Source organism: Boleophthalmus pectinirostris, unplaced genomic scaffold (genome assembly GCF_026225935.1).
Source record: "Boleophthalmus pectinirostris isolate CB_2022bp ecotype Guang Dong unplaced genomic scaffold, ASM2622593v1 HiC_scaffold_124, whole genome shotgun sequence".
Lineage (NCBI taxonomy): Eukaryota > Metazoa > Chordata > Actinopteri > Gobiiformes > Gobiidae > Boleophthalmus > Boleophthalmus pectinirostris.
Genome location: NW_026571029.1, coordinates 1 through 19,980, shown reverse-complemented (window position 1 = coordinate 19,980; position 19,980 = coordinate 1). Strand labels below are relative to the sequence as shown.

General features: G+C 39.4%; 3 protein-coding genes across 7 annotated transcripts; 1 reads left to right on the top strand and 2 right to left on the bottom strand.

Annotated features, from left to right (window-relative positions):
- Positions 1-557: 557 nt before the first annotated feature.
- Positions 558-12,694, bottom strand: c1qtnf5 (C1q and TNF related 5). 5 transcript variants are annotated; one of them, XR_008631619.1, is made up of 6 exons: positions 12,595-12,694; positions 11,564-11,806; positions 11,059-11,481; positions 9,749-9,834; positions 9,117-9,168; positions 8,481-9,042 (listed from the first exon to the last, which is right to left on the bottom strand). XR_008631619.1 is itself a non-coding variant. In XM_055149084.1 (4 exons), the coding sequence occupies exons 2-4, from the start codon at positions 11,790-11,792 to the stop codon at positions 570-572; spliced, it is 1,032 nt and encodes a 343-aa protein (XP_055005059.1). In that variant the 5' UTR covers positions 11,793-11,806; positions 12,595-12,694; the 3' UTR covers positions 558-569. The 5 variants fall into 5 exon arrangements, 3 of the variants coding, with proteins under 3 accessions (XP_055005059.1, XP_055005061.1, XP_020773689.1); XR_008631618.1 differs by having other exon boundaries at positions 8,481-9,168; XM_055149084.1 differs by lacking the exons at positions 8,481-9,042; positions 9,117-9,168; positions 9,749-9,834 and adding an exon at positions 558-949.
- On the top strand, positions 5,866-7,971 carry rnf26 (ring finger protein 26). Its single transcript, XM_020918056.2, has one exon. It carries the CDS (start codon positions 6,318-6,320, stop codon positions 7,656-7,658), a length of 1,341 nt encoding a protein of 446 aa, XP_020773715.2. The 5' UTR covers positions 5,866-6,317; the 3' UTR covers positions 7,659-7,971.
- A 935-nt stretch (positions 12,695-13,629) lies between the features above and the next one.
- LOC129407593 (histone-lysine N-methyltransferase 2A-like) lies at positions 13,630-19,974 on the bottom strand. The gene is made up of 9 exons (XM_055149083.1): positions 19,422-19,974; positions 19,042-19,110; positions 18,752-18,960; positions 18,559-18,633; positions 18,278-18,452; positions 17,919-18,026; positions 17,736-17,816; positions 17,488-17,617; positions 13,630-17,403 (listed from the first exon to the last, which is right to left on the bottom strand). The coding sequence occupies exons 1-9, from the start codon at positions 19,892-19,894 to the stop codon at positions 17,128-17,130; spliced, it is 1,596 nt and encodes a 531-aa protein (XP_055005058.1). The 5' UTR covers positions 19,895-19,974; the 3' UTR covers positions 13,630-17,127.
- Positions 19,975-19,980: the final 6 nt, after the last annotated feature.

Sequence of the window (19,980 nt, the reverse complement as noted above, 5' to 3'; positions counted from 1 at the left end):
CTGATAAGAAAGTGTGGAGAATCAGGCGGCCATGTGCAAAGGGAAGTTGAGAGGAAGCACTGTTAGGGAAATCTACACTTAAACTTGTCACATATACAAACAGAGCAGCCATACACAAATACTGAAATTGTACTCTTATTTCACAGCATGACTCATTTGGGGATAACAGTGCAGTGGGCTGTAACTATAACTCTGTGGACAAACTTATACATCAGTTGAGCTATTTACCGCCACACACACTGTGGTACACTTGATCACTGCTGCCTGCACACTGACAGGAGCTGACAGAACACAGACAGAGAGCTCCATGACTAGCAATCTCAGTTGCTAAAAATATACACAGTGAACAGTCCAAATGGGACATAAAGTTGTACTGTAAAGGGAAAAGGACAATGCTAAACACTATTTACTATTAGTTACAATCTTATAACACTCACCACTCTTGAGTAGTCTACCTTTAGGTGCATTTTATAGACCACATAAAGAGCCTACATTTCTGGAAGCATCTTGGATAATATCAACAAATAGTGTCCTGGATAATTGTCGTTCTTCCGAGCTCACATTGCAGTTTAGCACAAAGAGTTTGACAAGACAATTTTTGGCAAGTTTTTCTTATGCCAGAACTTCATTCTTGCACGGTCAATTAATGGCATAACATAAGGCGCGAATATCGGTCCACGTTTTGCACTGACCTCCCCAGGTGTGAAAGAGGAGCAGAAGTCCAACAACGAGCAGAGAGCTGGTGTCCCGTACAGCCATAGCGGTGATGGTAGTCGTCGCTGGGGTCCCTGTGTCCGTGCGCCTGCCGGCCTGTCCTGGGTGTGTGAGGAGGGACTGTGACAGTGTCCTCCTGGAAAACTCAACGAGAGGAAGGGAGAGGGGGGCGGCGAGGCAGAGCAGCGCGCACAACCAAATGATCCATCAGGGGGCAGAGCCGGGAGGTCGGACACTGTAAAAAAAAAAAAAAAAACATCAACTCTTAAAATCACAAAACGGGTTACATAGGCTAGGCTATTTTCTTAAGTTACTAACAAAGTAAATATGGAGTTATTAAAATGAATTATCAGACAATCTTGTGTTTTTGAAGAGCATATGATTTAATTGTAGATTTTAAAGTGCGGGAGGAGGAACCTGGGTGAAATGAACGGGATGAACAGGAGGGAGGGCTAAACCACTACACTACTCTCACTACACCACACTATCGCGACTGTGCCTTTGTGATCTAATTTGTTAGCATACAAAACACTTGAGCAAAATATAGTCATGTTTGAGTTGAGTTTAACAGTGCTAAGAAAGTCACATAGTTTTTATTTATAACTAATTGACTGGTTCTTGGCTGCACTATTTACTATTTTACATACATTTACACGTGCAGCCTTTGCTCATTTAGAGCATTGTTTCAAAAGACTGGGTCGCGACCCTGAGCTGGTTCACAAGAGATTTTTTTGGGGGTCGCCTTGTCACGATCTGCATGTAGGTCTGCAATATACAGTTCTGACACATGAGATTTTCTATGCTCACAAAAATGAAGATAAAGCACAGAAAGAGACTGAATGCTGCGCCTGATCTGCCGTTGCTCTCTCCTGCACCATGATTAGAACATGTTACAAAGACACGGACAGGCCCACCTCTCTCATTAGAAATGCTGACATGTTTTATATAATTTCTAATCTTTATGTTGCTGGTTCAATTGAGTATTGAAAAGAAAAAGAAATGGGCTACACTTAATGTCCAAGTAGGTGACTTGTGGATCCCTTTTATTGCTGGTTCAATGTTTTTCATTGTTTAAAACATGAGTAGTACTAATTGTTCAGAGAGACATGATTACTCAGTCAACAATACAATATCCTCATTCAGTAATGGTCACAGATTTATTTTGTGACTTATGAATAATGGTTTGACTTGGGTTCTGAAGGTTTGTGACTTTTAAAATATGAAAACTGTGTTTTTAAAATATATTAACAAATCATAACTAATTTCTGATGCATTTTAAGGCCAGGAATCTTTATTTTATCAGGCTGATTGCACTATTTCTACTAGGTCTGTATCCTTTTCTAAAATGTACCCTAGCTAAAATGTCCATTGTAAATCAGCCTGGCACTTATTGAGATCTCACTGCTGAGGCTCTGTACTATCTACTATGTACTAAACTATACCTACTATCTGGCTCTGGGTGCAAGAGGTCAGACTGAAAATGACATAGGCTATTAGAGTGCTGAAGGGTCTGGGCAAGCTGACTGGTAGGGCTATCTTAAAGTCACAGTGTTTTCCCACTTTTCAATAGTACTGTGTTAAATATATAATCTACTGCTATCAAGTTTTCAAGGATGCTATTTTTTATTCTAACTACTGAATTAGGCCAAACTATGTAAAATTATGCATTCCACCATTAGTCCTGATATGGTTTTATCCCGTGTGAACATTTTCAGTATCTAGCTCTTGGAGACAGATCAAAGGATGAGACATGCTCAAACTCTGATATGTAACCTTTATTGGTGGAAACCCCTGTCTGCTGCGAAGCTCTGCCAAACCACTGACACTGGGTCACAAAGGAAGGACAAGGCAATAGAGAAATGACTGATATTGCACAAGCGTAGAGTGTACGCAGAAGTTATTCAGTTAGGTGGGGCTGGGATTTATTTTTTTCATGGGCCAATATATTATCTTAAATTAGTCCTTGGCTTGGATTTTATCGGACAACACTTCTGAATTGATGCAGTTGAATGTATTGTAGGCTATAGTGTGGCAAGAAACCTGCTATAAATTACAAAATTTCCCCGCTCATGCATGACCTTCTAACCACATGTAATTAGAACAATATTACCTAGGACCAAAATACAAAAATAAACTGCACAGTTAAAACTTTTGTTGCATGGAATCTATGGAAAGTGTTCCAGCTAATGAAGAATAGTGCATCACTAACATCACTGTATGTTACATGAGACAGCTGCTGGTGGTTGTTCTCATAATGTCATTCCTGATTTAAGTGATCAATAACCAAGATTGAAAGTATATTTGTGTCCTTAAAACACCAACAAGATTTATTATTAAAGAATCTGTATCAGTGTTACAGCAATGTCTGAGTAAAGAACAAATATTATGAGGCAACTGGGGTATTGACCTGATCTAGTACATTTTCCTGGATAGACTCAATACCTGATACTGGTGTTTCCCTACTTCTAACTAACCTAGTTTTTTCAAGCACGAAGAAGGCCAATGGTTTTCCTGAATCCTGATAGTAAAAAGTGTTCCGCTGTCCTGACGGGAATCTGCACTTGAGTGGACAGCTCCTGATGATGTTCAGCTCTGTTCATTCTGATTCTGTTATTCTTTCCCTCCTTTTGCCTTTACTCCAGATCTGCTGCTGAAGATATGAACCATGTTTGTGTTTTGATGGAAATAAGAGGAAAAAGCTGATAACATGTCCTAACATTCCACTCTTTAAAACCCTCAGTGCTGCTGCTCTGGTTTGCTGCTACTGTAATTGTCCGATATTGTCTAAACATCATCACAACTTCCTAGTCTGGATGACTATATCACTATACAGCCAGCACAATTACAATTGTTTGAGTGCAAACAATAAGCTTTACTCAAGAAGGTCAGTGTTGCTAGATCCAGTTCCTGTGACTGTATGCTTCTGTGTGTGGTTTTTCAAAGAGCCATTTATACAATTACCTTTCACCGTGCACATGACTCTTTGTTGGGGTGTAGACCACTATGTTGAGTGCATTCATTTCCTATAGGATGAAGTCCATTCCATATGGTTTGAGGTGATAGGAGGAAAGTCACCATTCCCAAAACAACAACATTGTTCAGTTGCTCAAGGTCAGTGAGTTATAGTCAAGTTCGACACTGGCATGGCTTGAGAAAACATTCTAAACATAACATGAATATAGAACGTGTATCTGACAGCTTATTTGACTCTGCCTGTGGACAAAATGTGGAGAATGTCCCCTCTTCCCCTTTTAATGTGACACATCCTGCACAGAACATTTGGGAACATTGCGGTGTTAAGTCTGAGAGAGTGAGTAAGGGAAAAAGAAGCAGAAAAATGTGATTCTAGCTTCCCTTGGCTTTAAATAGAACAAGATGTAAAAGATTGAACATACACATTCCATTTCTGGTTTATGGCGAGGCTTTACCAGAGCTATTGTGATTTTGATGGCACAACTGGGGACATAAGTGTGCCATAAGAGAAAGCCAATGATATGAATGATATGAGTAATTTTTTCCATCTCAATGTGACCAGGGAGCCAGTTGTTTAGGGGGTAAGTCTATTGCACATGAGAGACCACCATTGTGTAGCATGGGGCTTTGAGTGTGCTCTGGTATGGTGAGGGGGCTTGATGATGGGTGGGAGAGAAATTTGAATTTCTGCTAATGTCCGTCACAACAGCTCCTAATGTGACAAAGAACTACTTTGATAACAACATGAGCCAAGATCTAAACATTCCCTCTCCATGGTGATTATATGTAATGGGACAATCATAATAAATTAACCCACCGGCCACTGTTAATGGGAACATCTTGAAAAAGATCATAAAAACAAAGGATTACTTGTATTTTTTGACTGAATATTTTCCTCATGCAAAATGGACATCGCTGCATTGCAACATGGAAAATCAACATATATTCCAAGCAAGTATGCCAGCAGACCAATACTTTGTCACTGAAATAATGATCTTAATCAGGAATAATGACTCAGGACTGCATCCTTTTGAGATTTAACAAAGGGCAGATGTCATCAATGAGTCGTAAAGCAGGAAGCTGCAAAGTAATGGACATCCTGCAGATGCACAGACGTCATGAAGGTCCTGAGAAGAAAGCAAGAATGTCACTGAGGGGAAATTCCACACTGGCACTGGCTATTTCAATGTATTGGCCACACCAACAATATATTTTTACCAATGTCACCTTTGTCTCCCAGTGTGTTGGACAGACAGCAGGTCAAAGTCAGTGGATGGAATTCAGGCTACTGCTCAGAATCCTCACCAATGACGTGTCACCCAATGCAATTTACATGCAAATACCTTGTGATGAATGCAGACTTTAAATGGTATGGTGGCCATCACAAATATTGAATATTGATATAAGAAATAGGTTTTCTCCCAAACTACCATCCAAAATTAAAGGACACTCATAACCAACATTTATCTTCATGTTGCTACAGTGTGGATGTAAGATAAAAGAATAAAAGTGGAGGCTTGTAATCTGTTGACACCCAGAGAGGAAGGATTTGGTCATCTGGGAAACAAACAGAGGAAACTGTCCCACAAAGACACCAGAAGGAAGGTAGCGCTCCATAAAAGGAGAGGCTCTTGAAGTGGTTTGCAGAAAACAAAGCCATGCATAAGACCTTTTATAGCTTCTTGTACTCCTCCTGTCGATCCCCACATGCATCATTAAATGCTACACGGTTTGACAAGCATCCAAAACTTTAGAACAGGATATCCCATGATTCTATCTGTAAGTTTTCCCTTGTAACAAAAAGTAGCTCCTCAAATGGGGAAAATTAAATATAAGGCAAGGAAGGAAATACAGCTGTGCAAATTCTTGATTCCAAATTTCAGTTGTATTGCTATAAAACTGCAGTATTTGCTAAAGGAATATATAACACAATTGAAATGAAAATATGTGGGCCACAAGAAGACAAAACTTGATCATGCCTAGGTGTGAATGTTGTAGTTTATTTTAGTTATAATTATAAATCAGATTATTATTATTATCATCATTATGATCGTTATTACTTGTCGTAGTATAAGTATTATTATTGGATTATATTTACAAATAAACAATCTCAGACCCCACCCACTACTAGCCCACCTCGCAGCGGAAGTGACGTTGGGTCAGCTGATATGACCGAAAACAAATATGGCGTATTCACTGGATACATCGGGCTTTGTTTATGTATTATATATTTTTTCTAGATTATAGTCTTGGCTCATCCACCTAAAGACTTGTTATTTGGCGACTGCGCAAATTTGTTTATTGACGACCACAGTCGAATCGAACTAAAGGGCGGACCGGAAGTTTGTAAGTTTATTTGAACATAAACATCCGCCTCGCTAACGTGTGCCGATATCTCCAGCGTTATCTCGGTGTTTTAAGTGATGGATTCATAATTTAAGTCGCATCTATTACGTCTCAACTAAGTACTTAGCTGAAGACATCGAGCCGCCTTTCTTCGGAGAGACAAGGCGAGCAGAAATGTAGTATTTCTCATGAACCAAACCAGTCGTCATGGACTTTGTTCCAGGTGTGGAGATCCGATGGCTCTGAGCACCGATAAGCAGAACGTAACACTGTGACACGTTACGATGGGGTTGGTGAATTTAGTTTTTTCCACTGCCGCAAAATGCCTGGACGCCGTGTTTTTGCTTCTCGACCTGAATTTTGTGATAGTCCACAGTTTGGTGCGGACTGTCCTGGCTATTACTTCCTTCATCAACAGTATCCCTGCCCTCCTTCTATGCTTCCTGCTGGAGATTTCCAATTACACCTCGTTATGTCTGCTGTCCATTGCAGAAGTCACTTCAGACATAGTCCACGGAACAGTGACTGTATTCGGGAGCTTGCCACTGGCAGTGGAGGGACTCCTGGAGAGTCTAAAGATGGTGGGTTACCTGTCCATGCACATCCTGATCCGTGGGAAGGATCACCTTTGTCGTGGTCTGCTGTCTCTGCAGGAAGGATGTGGTATTGTTGTCAGTCTGGTGGTGTACTTTACCAACACAGTGGTCAACTTTGTACTTATTGCCATTCAAAACCTTTACCTGGGGGTAGTCGGTGTGCTACAGACAGTGTCCAGTCCACTGCACAAAGTGGTGGAGCTCACACTTACCTCTCTCACCTTCCTCTACAGCTGTCTAGCTGGGACCACAGCTTTCTTATGGGAGCCATTTAAACTGCTTATAGATTTTTTCATCTCATTGATCTACGTGTTCATCAAAATCTTTGTGCTGAACATTTATGGCTTCATGCTGACTGTTATTATAGCTGTGACAACCACTGCCTATTTGAACCCCGAGCTGACGCAACAGGCAGCTTCATGGCTTGTGGAATATATAAACTCTTTTCCTCTATTTCGTAGACTGCGCAGATTTGTACAGTCTGTTGGTACAGGTTTGCACACTGCGCAGTGGCATGTAAACGAAACAGTGCAGCGACTACAAAGAATAGTGCACTGTCTGTATGTTTTGGAGAGGCGACTATGGCAGCAGGTGTCCAGACACAGCAGTCAGCTGCTGGCTTTGAGAGCTCGGCGCACTGACAGGGAGCACAGAGCAGGTGGTGATGGTGATGCTGGTGAGGAAGAAGAAAGACGAGACCCACCTGATGGACGAGCCAATGAGAACACAGAGCAGGAGCAGTCAGACTCAGCAGTGCCCTCTTCCAGCACACACAAACCTCCGAACAAACACAGCAAAGACAAACACTCTAGTCCAGAGGAGGATCTGCTAAATCTTCTTAAGGAACAGGAGGAGAGGAAGAAGTGTGTGATCTGCCAGGACTCTACCAAAACTGTGGTTCTCTTGCCCTGTCGGCACCTGTGTCTATGTAGAGACTGTACAGACATATTACTTAGACAACCTATCTATCAGCAGAACTGCCCTCTGTGCCGACATATGATCCTCAATACTATGGATGTGTATTTGTAACTGTGGGGCTACTTTCCTATAATTTCCTTAATTTGCAAATTGAACAACGGACCAATGATTGTTCTAATGTTTAATAGGTTGTGGTAATAGAAGCCTTAAAGAATTCTTTTGATGCTGTAATTAACCACCATTTTTGTCTTTGCAAAATGGGCTTGTGTTTTTTGCAGATCCAAGCTGTGAAGGTGGGGAACAAAACAGTGCTATGTATGTGCACTGTTATTGAGGTTTTTAAATACAATTTGCTTCATTCTGTCAAGATTAAACCAATTTAAAACAAATTTAAATAAAGAAACAATGATTTTATTGTCTGTCACCTCTAACTGCAGTTTTTTTTGTATTCTTGGCATAATTCAGTTTTCTATGAGAGGTGCATTACGGTCACAATCTATAAAAGGCTCTTCTTCTCCATTCTCTTGAGAGAAGGCCATTTGCTGTTTTAAAGGGACCATCACAAAATAAGACACTTTATTGTGCTTTATATGTTTTAAGTTTACATTGCACATCTGGGAAACCACCATTATTCTATTATTGCTGATGTGAATTAGTTGGTGTTTGATTTAAAGAAGAGTGATATCAATTAAATTTGAACTTTTTTTGTACATTTTTTTCTATTCATAATTCCTGTCTGTTATTTCTGTGAATTAATGCCAAAGGACAAATCTTCTAAATGTTCCCTTTAAAGAGGCTAGACTGTTGTGACTATAATTATTCAGGAATTCCTAAAATGCTGAAAGAATCTGAGAGCTGTTTGACAATGAATATTTTACTGAAAACATGAATGTAAAGATTGTTTGACCTCTTAATAAACCATTTCAGCTGTAATTCTCATCAGCAATTTTATTTTAAATTTACAGTCTATTTTTCCAGACATATTTTAATTACATTTCTTTGCAGAATAGTCAATCTTAAGATAGAAAGAAACATTATTCAATGTTATATTTGTAATGTATGTAAAGGATGTGTATTCATGGCATAACAGTTTGTTCTACTTCTGTGAACCCAGCATATTTTTCAAACGGAGAGAAGGTTTAATGTCAGAGGAGCCTTATACTCTAGAGCACTGGTTCTTAAAGTGAGGTCAGGGGTCCCCCCCAAATTTTGATAACAGTTGAGCATAACTTAAATACTACATTTTTATGATAAACAATCCCAAACATACAATGTTTTTAATAGAAATAACTAAACAAAAAATAAAATGACAAGATGACCTTTCACCCAAATCTAGTTATAAACATGGCTTCAGAATTTTAATGTGATGTCATCATGGAGAACAATGGGAGGATCATTTGGATATTTTCATACTGATAAGGGATCCCTGGCCTCAAAAAGCTTGAGAACCCCCGCTTTAGTGGTCCTCTTCCTTTTACCCCCAGTGCCCCAGGAGCTGTGTGGGAAAATTGTCTATGGTTAGTCCAAACTTGTATAACTCCATTCCTATATGGATATAATATGTTTTACTTTGTGCATCTGTGGTTTTCGGTCATTCTTCAGTGTTTGCGTTAATCTTGCCCTAATGAGCAAGAGACAGGGTAAACATAGTTAGTGAACTGCAATGTACTTATAAACAGTAGTGGGCTGCAGCTCACCCCTAACCTCCCTTTGGGGATATGGTGAAAGAGGAGAATTTCCCTATACATACATGCTAAAGGACTGTTGTGAGGTCTTGTTTCTATTTAAGTTTCATAGGGAATACAATTGACCACTTTTCACAGGACAGTTTAGGGAAAATACACAAGTTTATAATGTGTGTGGCACTTGTTTGGAGAAGTAAGCACATGCTATGTAGAGTTGCAATAGACTATATTCAGTAATGATGTAAGTTTAATATTATAGTCTGTTCTGTAATGAAAACATGTGAGGCTGGTCAGGACTCCATCTTGAAGTAGCATGGATCCATGTGCATGCAAAGGGCCCATCACTAATTTCACTTTAGCAATGGATGGGAATATGAATTTGTCAGGCTCACTGTAGGTCCATAGTTCACTGTACACTGATCTGTTGATATGATTGAATAACATAGTAGGCCTATTATTGCATGTGCTCAGCTGTCATACATTTGTTATGAGCAGATAGAGGAGAAAGAGCCATACCTTATTGATCGGTTTGTGTCTGTGCAAAGGGGGTTTCAGTTCAGCATAGACTACTGTAGATTATTTCACGTCATTCATGCCACCCACTGCAAACAAGACTGTCAGTAATGACTGGGCTACATTTTTATAGTCCGTGGATTTCTTCAATCCCAACGAAGCTAGGTCATATCGTTGCAGCAGCTGTTGTCAACAATCACACCAAAAGTTTTGACAGGTTCGATTGCGTATTAATACTAATGCACCACTGCCATCTCCTGGAGGCGGTGTAAAGCAGCAGAAATTACCTCTGCATAGGCTATATCGTTGCCTGTGCATATATGTACAGTAGGCCTACGCTACATAGGGCGAAGTACAGCCTATTTTACTTTTATCCTACCAGACAACCTTAAACTTTTGTGTAAAATTCAAGTCTTGTCTGTAATTACATTTGAGCAGTAACTGAATACAACATAGATGAGTTTAATGCCATATTATGAAACCTTACAGGCAAAACAATAATATCTCCATGGAAACAGTCTTGTGACAGACCCCCTACCAGAAAAGTTACACAGTACACCTTTAAGACTACAGCCTGCTTTCAAAAGTCTAATAGTAACCATAGCCCGGTGAGTGAAGTCACTGTCTGCCTGGGCATCACCCAGCAGCACCCATATGGAGAAAAGCTTACAGGCTGTGAACTAATGGGAAATGCATGCCGGACGAAAGTTGATTAAATCTCCAAAATATTCTATCTGCCCCAGAGGGATGGGTGTTTTTAGGCTGAGTAAAATCATGAATGCGACAAACAAGGAAATCACCATCAGCGGTAATAAAGAAGAAATGTGGTGACATCATGGAGAGTTCTGTGAAACCAAGGTGCATTTTTTCGTCTTCTTGGTAAGCGTTGTTAAAATTGTAATTTCCAATGTTTTGTGTTGTGGCTATATCGGGAAATTCATTCAGCCACAGTTGGAAAGTTAAAGTCAAGTAAAAATACATTTTTGTTTTGCCTGAGGTCAGTTAATAAAATTTATAGCTTACTTTTGTTTATTTTATTAAAATTTCAGACAAAAAATTTTGTTAGTTTGAAGTAAAAGAAAGTAAAGAACCTGAGGCATACCACAATATCATTTCAAGAAGAGTGTCATGCTGAGTTCATACTGTAAATCAGTCATTACAACATCGTATCTTTTGTTATTTTGGCAGATTAGTCAGTCCCTTTCAGAGGAAACATCATGCAAAGACTGCAGAATGTTTCCAGTCAGAGTAGATCAGGAAGCCACTGAAGGTGCTGTCCGTCTTGGAGCTGGTGTAAAAGCCGTTGTACTCACCCAGAGCCATCTGAACCCAGACCTGGTCTCCTGGCACCAGGTGTAGCAGGGACCCACCAGAGAGAGACACAGGTTTGGGCCAGTTTCCATAAAACTGAAAGTAAGAGGCCACAGCATGTCCATTCTTCATCAAGTCAAACTGCAGGCTGGCGCGGTACACTGTGGCGTGGACCGCAAAATAGTAAACTCCAGGGACTTTACAGGTGAAGCGCCCCGTCTCTGCATTATAGTCATCCTGCTCATTGAGGGTAATCTTATTAAAACGCACAGTGTCTCCCACACTGAGCGGTAGAGTGAGACCTTCTGACAGTTTGGCACTGAATGCAGATTTGGGAGCAACAGCACATTCTCCAGACTGGCCCCTCTCTCCTTTCACTCCAGGGTCACCCCTATCCCCTGTCAGGCCTCTCTGTCCTGTCTCACCTGAGAATAAGATCAGTGTTTATTACACTTACGCTTCTTTTCACAACATACATTTTTTCATAGAAACCAGAAATGAGTTTACCTCTGTCACCCCTGTCACCCTTCTCTCCTTTCTCTCCAGGTGCTGCGTCCCTCCCATCCCGCCCATCTCGTCCTGGCTGACCTGTACTGCCATGGACCCCTGGGGATCCTGGGATACCAGGCTGTCCCACACAGAGACTGGATGGGATCTTATTGTCATCCAACTGCCCAGAAAGACACACTTGCATCATCAGCAGTAAGCAGACTGAAGACTGTCCCAGAGTTGTCATTTCACTGTCACAACCTAGAGTGAGAAAGCATCATTTTCACATTTAGCATTATTGAACATAGCATAATTGAATGCCATCTATGTTTCAATTTCTTTGCATGTGTGAATTATTTATAGGCTGTTATCAATATTCCAGTAGCACTGTTTAGGAATATGTTTGTTATATTTATATAATTATTGTTAATTGTCAGATATCTGTTGTATGCAGAATTACTCCGGTGGGCAGTGTGGCACATTTCTAATCAGAATGAGTAGCTTAGGCACAAATAAAATACACAAAATACACTAATGCAATCTAAAATAAGATACGTTAATGACTTCTATGATAAACTAAAACCATCTCACTTCACATGTCTACACTAAACAAGCAGAAATGCTACAGAGAAAACCATATCTCAGATGTTGGTTATACTGTAGAACGGAAGCACACAATTCCCCATTCCCCATTCCCATTTTATATTTATTTAAAAAGCTTTCGTTTCAAGTTGACACTCTGCTTTGCTTGATAGAATAATCCTGGAAAATGCTCATTTTCATTCTTCACCCCTACTGTACAGATTCTATGTTTTGGATACAACAGCAAATAATTACTATAACAAAGACAGCTGCAGGTTTAGGCAGAGTTTGGGATTTAACATTGACTTTGAGTTGTGTCTGTGCTAAATATTTAGTGTGTTAGTCCATCCAAGTCTTCTAAAACTAACATTCATGCTTTAGCCATTAAAACATGTATAAACAAGCTTGAGAATGAAGATTTCTAACTTTTCCAAAAATATACGAACAGCACATTTGTTTAAACTTACTTGTTCAGGGTGTAGAGAAACTTTGGAAAAAAGTGAACAAAATAATTCCAGTGAACGCTTCCCCTTTCCAAACATTGAGTGAGACTGAAGAAAACTGGGGTCATGGTAATGAAAACCCAATTAGAGCCTGAAGTGGGCGGAGGATAGAGGGGTGGAGAGAGGGAGGAGAGTATTGGGAAACATTTGCACAAAATATGTCAAAATTGTGGTTTATAATGGAAGAATTGATTTGAGAAGAAGTGTAAATGTGAAGACTATACTATACATGGGCTTTTGTTCCCATTCGTTTTCTATGAAGATTCCAGAGATTATATGATGTGTCATGGACAGTGTTAGTAAAGTCTTGGTTGCATTTCACAGTTTGTTTGACTCTGTGCCAGATTGAGTCGTCACTCTCTTCACACTGACCAACAGGGACCACCAGGATCACACTCCATCTGGGTGGTGCAAAGACGTGCTGAGAAATATTCTGGTGAAATTAAATACAGAGCAAAATTATTTTTATTGTTTCATACAAAGCTTCTAGTGCAACCAGCTTGATTATTCAACTTTCCATACAAAGTGCCAAGTAAGTAGCACCTACAGTAAGGTTGTGAATGGTAGCAGAACTACTGTTTTGTTTTGCAGAATACTGTAGTTGATGCTGAGAATGAATGTTATCAGGTGGAGTTTTTTTTGTGCAGTTTTTGCTTGTGATGCAGTAAACAGTGAAAGTGTCTCAACAGTTGTGTGATGTGTCACATCTGTTTAAGCTGTAAAACACCTTTTATGAGCTCTGAGAGGAACGCAGCTCTTTGAAACAGTGGATTCTAAACCCTGACTCATCAGGCTGAAGTTGGGGGGGGGGTCTCCAACAGTCCCCAGAGAGAAACAGAGCAAGACCTTTGTTTTCAATTAGTTTCTGCCAGAATCAGCACATTCTGGGTCTGACTCCATCACTTCCTGTCTAAGCTTATAGGAGCTAATAAGATAAAGCATTACAGCCAGGCATTTACAGCAAAAGTTGTCTTCAAATTAACCAAGCAAACAACAAGAAAGAGTAAAGAAGACATGTTTATTATTTAAACTATCACTTAAATAAAAAAAGTGCATAGAAAATAAACATGATTAGAAACTTTTCTTTTTACATTTATGTACAACTTTGTTTCCTAATTATACATTCAACCAAGTAGTTTGTGGTTTATTTTCACCATGGTTGGTTTTCCTTCATTTTGTAAATGTGTATATTGAGAGAAATACTGTCAAAACAGGAGAAATTATGACCATTCTATACGCATTATTATTATTATTACAGAGAGAAATATTGATAAGACAAAGGTATATTCAAGGCATAAGAAAAGAGCCTTTTCTGAGCATTTCCACTGCCTCCCACTGACTTCCAGTCCTGGACTGAAAACATCTATGCACAACAAAGAAATTACAGGTACATGGAAAGGTCAATATCTCGGGGGAAGATGCTGCCCGAAAATAAATAAATAAAATCTTTCATTATTAAACTCAGCATTATGACTTTCTAATAAAACAGTACATTATCATAATAAGTACAACTGAAGCTTAAGAGAGACTCAAGAGGCTCCAAATAAAATGAATCTGGTTGGATGTTTTACAGCTACCGGAAAGGCTCCACAAAAATCTGATACCACATCAATAAGCCCGCTAAAATAGTCCCGTTAAAACATACAATGGAAACAGAAAGAACATTCACTGACAGTAACCAAATAACCAGAAGTGAGAGAAACCAAAATGGCTGACCTCCAGAAGTTCACAACCACATTAATAACACTAACATTCTTAACAAATAAAGGAACCGAAAGAGAGGAACTGTAATGTCCATCGCTGATGCAAGGACATCTACAGGCACTGGATATCAATATACAAAAGAATGATTTGTTGTATCTGAAACACAAACCTGTTAAATATTACATTTAGACATTGCTATTAACCATTATAGTCTGTTGTTTTGCTACTGTAACTAAGTTTTGTCTGTCCATTCCATATATTATATAGATACTAAAGTACAAGAAATGACTATGCATGTTTCCATATAATATTGTTGTATGTATTTATACTATAATTACAGAGAATGATGGGCCACTGATCTGGCACAGATAACGCAACTAAAACCCTTCTTGTGTATACATATGTGACATAGTTTCTGTGAATGAATCCATCAAAATAAATGCAAGTTCTAGATGGAGCCCTTGACATTATGAAGCTATAGCATAACTGTTGAAAAGAAGCCACTGAATTATTAATCCCATTGTGAACGTTAAAACTGTAGTTCACCGCTCTATTCTCTGTCAGTGTAGTGAAAACAAATATATCATAGGTCAAATGATGTCCAGATAAAATACATTCATGCTTGGCTTAAGCAGAACCCAACCAATGGCGGTACAGCCCTGGTGGTGCACGAATGGGAGAAGGGCTGCTGGAGTGGTCCCTGCTCTCACTACATGGCAGAAAAGAGTCAAGTGCACTTTTACTGGAGCCTCAAACATGCCCTCTGCTGCTCACAGTGACCATACAGGCACAACCAAACACAAGACACTTCCTCCTGCTTGTGCCAGCTGGGTGTTGGAGTGACAGCTAATGGCCTTCAGGTGACATTGGCATGAACAGCAAAGAACAGTCTGATTATTTCTACTTTGTTTCAACACATCAGAAGACAACAAACTGTAACAAAATTCAAAATTCTTCTAATTCAAAAAGTTTTGAAAAGATGAGCAATCAATAGTGGTCACCCGTAAGAGTGGTTTTATAAAGATGTGGAGAGGCTGGATGGTTATGACATTTTGTATGTTGTAGCTTTCTGTCATTAAAGGCACCTGCTTAATATTCACAACCAGGTCAGATCAAAATGCAAAGACATTTGTTATATTATTTCCAACGGCTATTACCAATTCAAGTCTTGTGGCTGTGGATTATTGGCAAGTCAAATGTTTTTGCCTGGTGTTGGATTCTCTGTCTAAGGTGGCATGAGAACAATAAGGCTGGAGAGAGGAGATATCTGCTATGGATGAACAATCTGAGCTCTCTCAAGTGCATATAGATTCACACAACTGACACTGATGAAATAGTTCTGCCCTGACCCATGCACTGGAATAAAGAGCTCCTGGTGGACTGAACTCAGGACCAAGTCACAGACCAGCGTCAGTCTTTGGAATCAAAGAAAACATTCAGCCACAAATCAAACTGTAAAACCACAAAAACAGAAAATATCACAACTGAAAAGGCAGCAAAAATACAAAACACAGACCAAGCATTAGTGTCCGTAAACCTCTATTTCCTAGAAAAATGGCAATAAAATAAATATGATTTCTTAAAAAATATAAATACCATTAAGTGCTATTCACTAGTGAGTGCTTTTAAGTCTTTTATAGAAAAATATACATTATGTACATTTTAAAAAGCAAGCATATTTCCCTGCCCATAATAAAAAAGACAAACAACGGGCAAAATTGTAAAAGACTCAATACTATACAAAACAAAAACAATAGTTGTAGTAATATTTATCCCAACAGGTGCATAAAGAAAATGGTTCAAATTCAAATTAAGGTCACAATGTTTGGTTCTCCTTGCGGCTGTTTTTGGAACACAATTTTACTGAGCTTATATTTGTACCACAAAGTTTTATTAAAAAAAAAAAAAAAAACATGCAACCTGCATTGATTTTATCTCTCCTGTATATTACACAAATTCTCTTCTGGATCACCACAAACATCATAAATATGTCTGCCCTAAACAAATCAGTAGAGTACTCCAGTCCATTGGCTGTCAGTCCACCAGAATCTCTAGCTGCCTTGCTGTGGAGGCCCAACTCTTCACCCCAACTAAAATCTACATCAACGTGGCTACCTACCGCATAGTTAGCCTAAAAGTAATAAAAATCAGGTGTCCTGCTTTGAACAACTCCCTTAACTTTTCCGTCCATCATATGGCCTTTCCTTACTGCATCTCCAGCTCCTCTCTAAGCAGCAACTACTAACTGTGTTACGCACAGATCTCTATTTACAGTGTTCAATGTACACTAATAAGCGCTTAATTAACACTTGCTGGGGAAGCCTCTAGTTGATCTCTACAACTGTGAAGGCATCAGGGCACATTCAGACAGGGAAATGTGCATCAGTAACAGTTTAAAAAAAGTGTCAAATTACTGTTCCGAGTCCCTTAAACAAATTGCACTTTGGTGTAAAATGGAACAAAGTTCTTTGATATCTTTTTCTTGTATAATAATGTCCTGGCATTGGTGGACCACAGAATCATGAGATAAAAGCAATACATAGGAAAGTAAGGAGGATGGGCCAATGCAGAGTGTTTGAAAGAACACCAAATTTAAATTTTGATATTGCAGTATAATGAAGGCTTAAACCATTTCCTTTCTGTAATTGGATAAATCCCTTTTCCAGACCATACAAAAACAAATGAGGCACAACATGTTAAATCTCTACAAATGGCCCCTCCTCCAAAATGGCCCTTGAAGTTTTACCAACAGCCAATCCCAGGATCTCAGCAGGAGTCTTCCAAAGGCCCTCTTTAGTTGAGAAATTTGCGGCACTTCTTTGCGCCACAGTTGCAGGGCAGCTTGTTGCTGGCATCCTCAATAGGGAACTTGTAGTCGTAAGTGAGCTCCTCCCCACAGTAGATACGGCGAAGGGCAAAGATGACTATGTGCTTCTGACCGTCCACAGTAATGACACGAGAATAGCAGTTGGGCTCACACGAGTGGTTGATGAACCGCGCTGCATTGCCATGGACTGTAGCATCTACAACCTCATAATCATCGATGCGAAACATGTAACAACCAATCCCCTAAAATATATATTTAAAATATATAAGCACATATGTGTGTATATATACGGTAGGTAAGACTTAAGTAAATATTCAGATTCTCACCTTTCCATCATAATATTTCTCTCTTTTGTCTGTGAGAACAGAACGAATGACATTTCCAGAATATTCTATGACCATCTCCCCAGCCTCAATAGTTTTCTTGCAAAAGAGACCACGGCCATGAATTGGAGACCTGAGAGCAAACAATTTTAAGACAAGGTCTTCAACATTAGCATGAATGAATGAATGTGTATTCTTCTTTACTCCCCATATTTATGTTGATCCCAAACAAAGCAAACCAATGAGCTCACCTGTAGACTCCCACAGTTTCCTTACAAGTGGTCTTAAGCTGTTTGAACCTCACAGCCAGTGGTAACTCCATGGAGGCACGCCTGCATCAACAGTACATGAAACAGCAATAAGTAAACTAACCAAACGCAAAAGCATTTAAAAATTCAGAGGTTATATTTAGTGTTAATGAGTTTGGTGTTAACCTGGCAACTCTGAGCTGCCCCTCTTCTTCATCTTCTTCCTGTGGCTGGTACTCAGGAGGCTGGCGGTGTTTTGAGGCCAAAAAGTTAAAGACATCAAATATAGACCTCCTGGAAACAAAAGAGCCAGCGCTCAAATATAGTAAATACATACCATTTACATTGCTATTACAGTCTGATAGCTTGCGTGTGTATGTGTATGAATAGAATTAATACATTTACCCATATAAAAAAAAAAAAAATTGCATAATGTTATACTTGAGGATAAACTATTTTCTGCATGCAGTCATAAACAAGTGAACTAAGTCAAAGTTCAGTCATTCAGTCTCCATATATTTTCTGTGTATGGGGGACATTCAGACCTGTTGTGGACTTCCGCTCTAGCTGACCCATGTGGGTTGATTGGAGGCTCATCAGACTCTTCAGGCTTGTGGAAACGAAAGCGGTAGCTACGACAATGTCTGGAGCCAGACAGCTGCTCTAACAAGAAAACCACTGCCTCGTGAACAACACCAAGCATCCGTAGAGCATTCACACCTGCGGGGTAGACGGTTTGTGAGATAATGAGAATTATTTTATGTTGAATTAATATATTTTCTCTTAAATACAAAAAGCAGTGGTAAATTTTTTTTAGACATCTCACCATCAAAGGAAAGTTCTTTAAGACGTGCATTGGATCTAGCCTCTTGCACCTTATCTGTCAGGGACTTCCAAGCCTCTGCAAAGACATGAAGACAACATTTTATAGTAGAAGTATCTGAGCGCTGTTTTAAAATGATCTTGAAAATATTTTTATGAGCACAAAGTGAATATTTTACTACAGTGGCCTCTTTTACCTTCAATACTCTCACAGCGAATGTGGAAGCCATCTTCACTTGAGATTTCAAAGATGATGCCCTTCTTAGGCTTGCTGTCAAGTACAGTATCCTTGGTGTTGTCCTCCTGACCAGGTGGTGATGACACAATAAGAGACCCTGTCCTTTTGGCATGTGAGGCTTTGTCTTTGCCTAGTATTTTTCCAGGACCTTCAGTTGTCTTCTTTTTACTGTAAATAATAATATTTAAAATAGTAGAGGAATTATTGTCATTATTATTCAGTTCAAAATTAGATGAGTGTAAGACTTACCCCTGTTGACTTGTCTTGTCTGTAGGTTTGCCAGTGTCCATTGGTTCTGGGGAACATGGTCCTTTAGAACTGCTCAAAAAGACAAACATATATAAATGTTACAAATGAACGTACAAATCTACAGTGCTACAGAGAATAGTACATTTTGGTCCAACTAAGTGACATTAGCCTAATATAAGCATACTTAACAAGCCATTAACAAAAAGTGTTAATCAAACTCTCAATTTTCAAATCATTCTCAATAATCAAAGTCTCAATTTTCAAAATCAATTTAGTTATAAAAAAAAACTTAGTGTCTAGGTTGTAGCTTATTAACTCGGAAAGCAGAGAAGCTTATTCATAAATGTTGCAAATTAGGCTTTTAAATGCCATAGGTTTACCTTGAATTTGAGGAGACTTTCACTGGAGGGCTGTTGTGATGCTCCTGATAGGCCTTATGTTTCTTTCCTCCGACTGCTTCTGGATTTTGCATACTTCTCTTTGCTTTTGTCTTGACTTTTTCCCCTCCTGTCACGGTTGCCACAGTACTGGAGTTACTTTGCTTCTGTTCATAGGATCTGGATATCGGAGTAGTTCTGCTGCTCTGTGAAGGTGACAGTGTTTGTGGGCGAGTAAACACGCCCAAAACCTGTCCTTTGGAAGGGTTGAAATGGGTGGCTGACCCTTGACCTAAACTAACCGTATTCTGACCAGATTCCAGTGTCTGAGTTTTGTTGATAGATTGGGAGAGTATTTGCACATTACTGCCTTCTGTCTCTCCTTGGCTCACAGGTATGCTGATGTTCTGCTGAGAGGGCAAGACACAGATGCTGCTGGCTATAGATGTTTGGACCGGAGAACCAAGTTGGGGCATTAAAGGGGCTCCAGCAGATTGAAGTACGACAGGCTGTTCTGACAAGCCCAAACCATGTGGTCCAGCCTTAAACAAGAGGTTACTTA

Coding starts and splice junctions, on each gene's coding strand:
- rnf26 (XM_020918056.2), top strand. CDS start 6,318: ATGGGGTTGGTGAATTTAGTTTTTTCCACTGCCGCAAAATGCCTGGAC.
- c1qtnf5 (XM_055149084.1), bottom strand. CDS start 11,792: ATGACAACTCTGGGACAGTCTTCAGTCTGCTTACTGCTGATGATGCAA. Junction 11,482..11,563: donor GGGTGACAGGGGTGACAGAG/GTAAACTCATTT, acceptor TCTTATTCTCAG/GTGAGACAGGACAGAGAGGC. Junction 950..11,058: donor CTGGGTTCAGATGGCTCTGG/GTGAGTACAACG, acceptor TTTTTTTTACAG/TGTCCGACCTCCCGGCTCTG.
- LOC129407593 (XM_055149083.1), bottom strand. CDS start 19,894: ATGCCCCAACTTGGTTCTCCGGTCCAAACATCTATAGCCAGCAGCATC. Junction 18,634..18,751: donor TCGCTGTGAGAGTATTGAAG/GTAAAAGAGGCC, acceptor ATGTCTTTGCAG/AGGCTTGGAAGTCCCTGACA. Junction 18,027..18,277: donor AGAGCGGAAGTCCACAACAG/GTCTGAATGTCC, acceptor TTTTGTTTCCAG/GAGGTCTATATTTGATGTCT.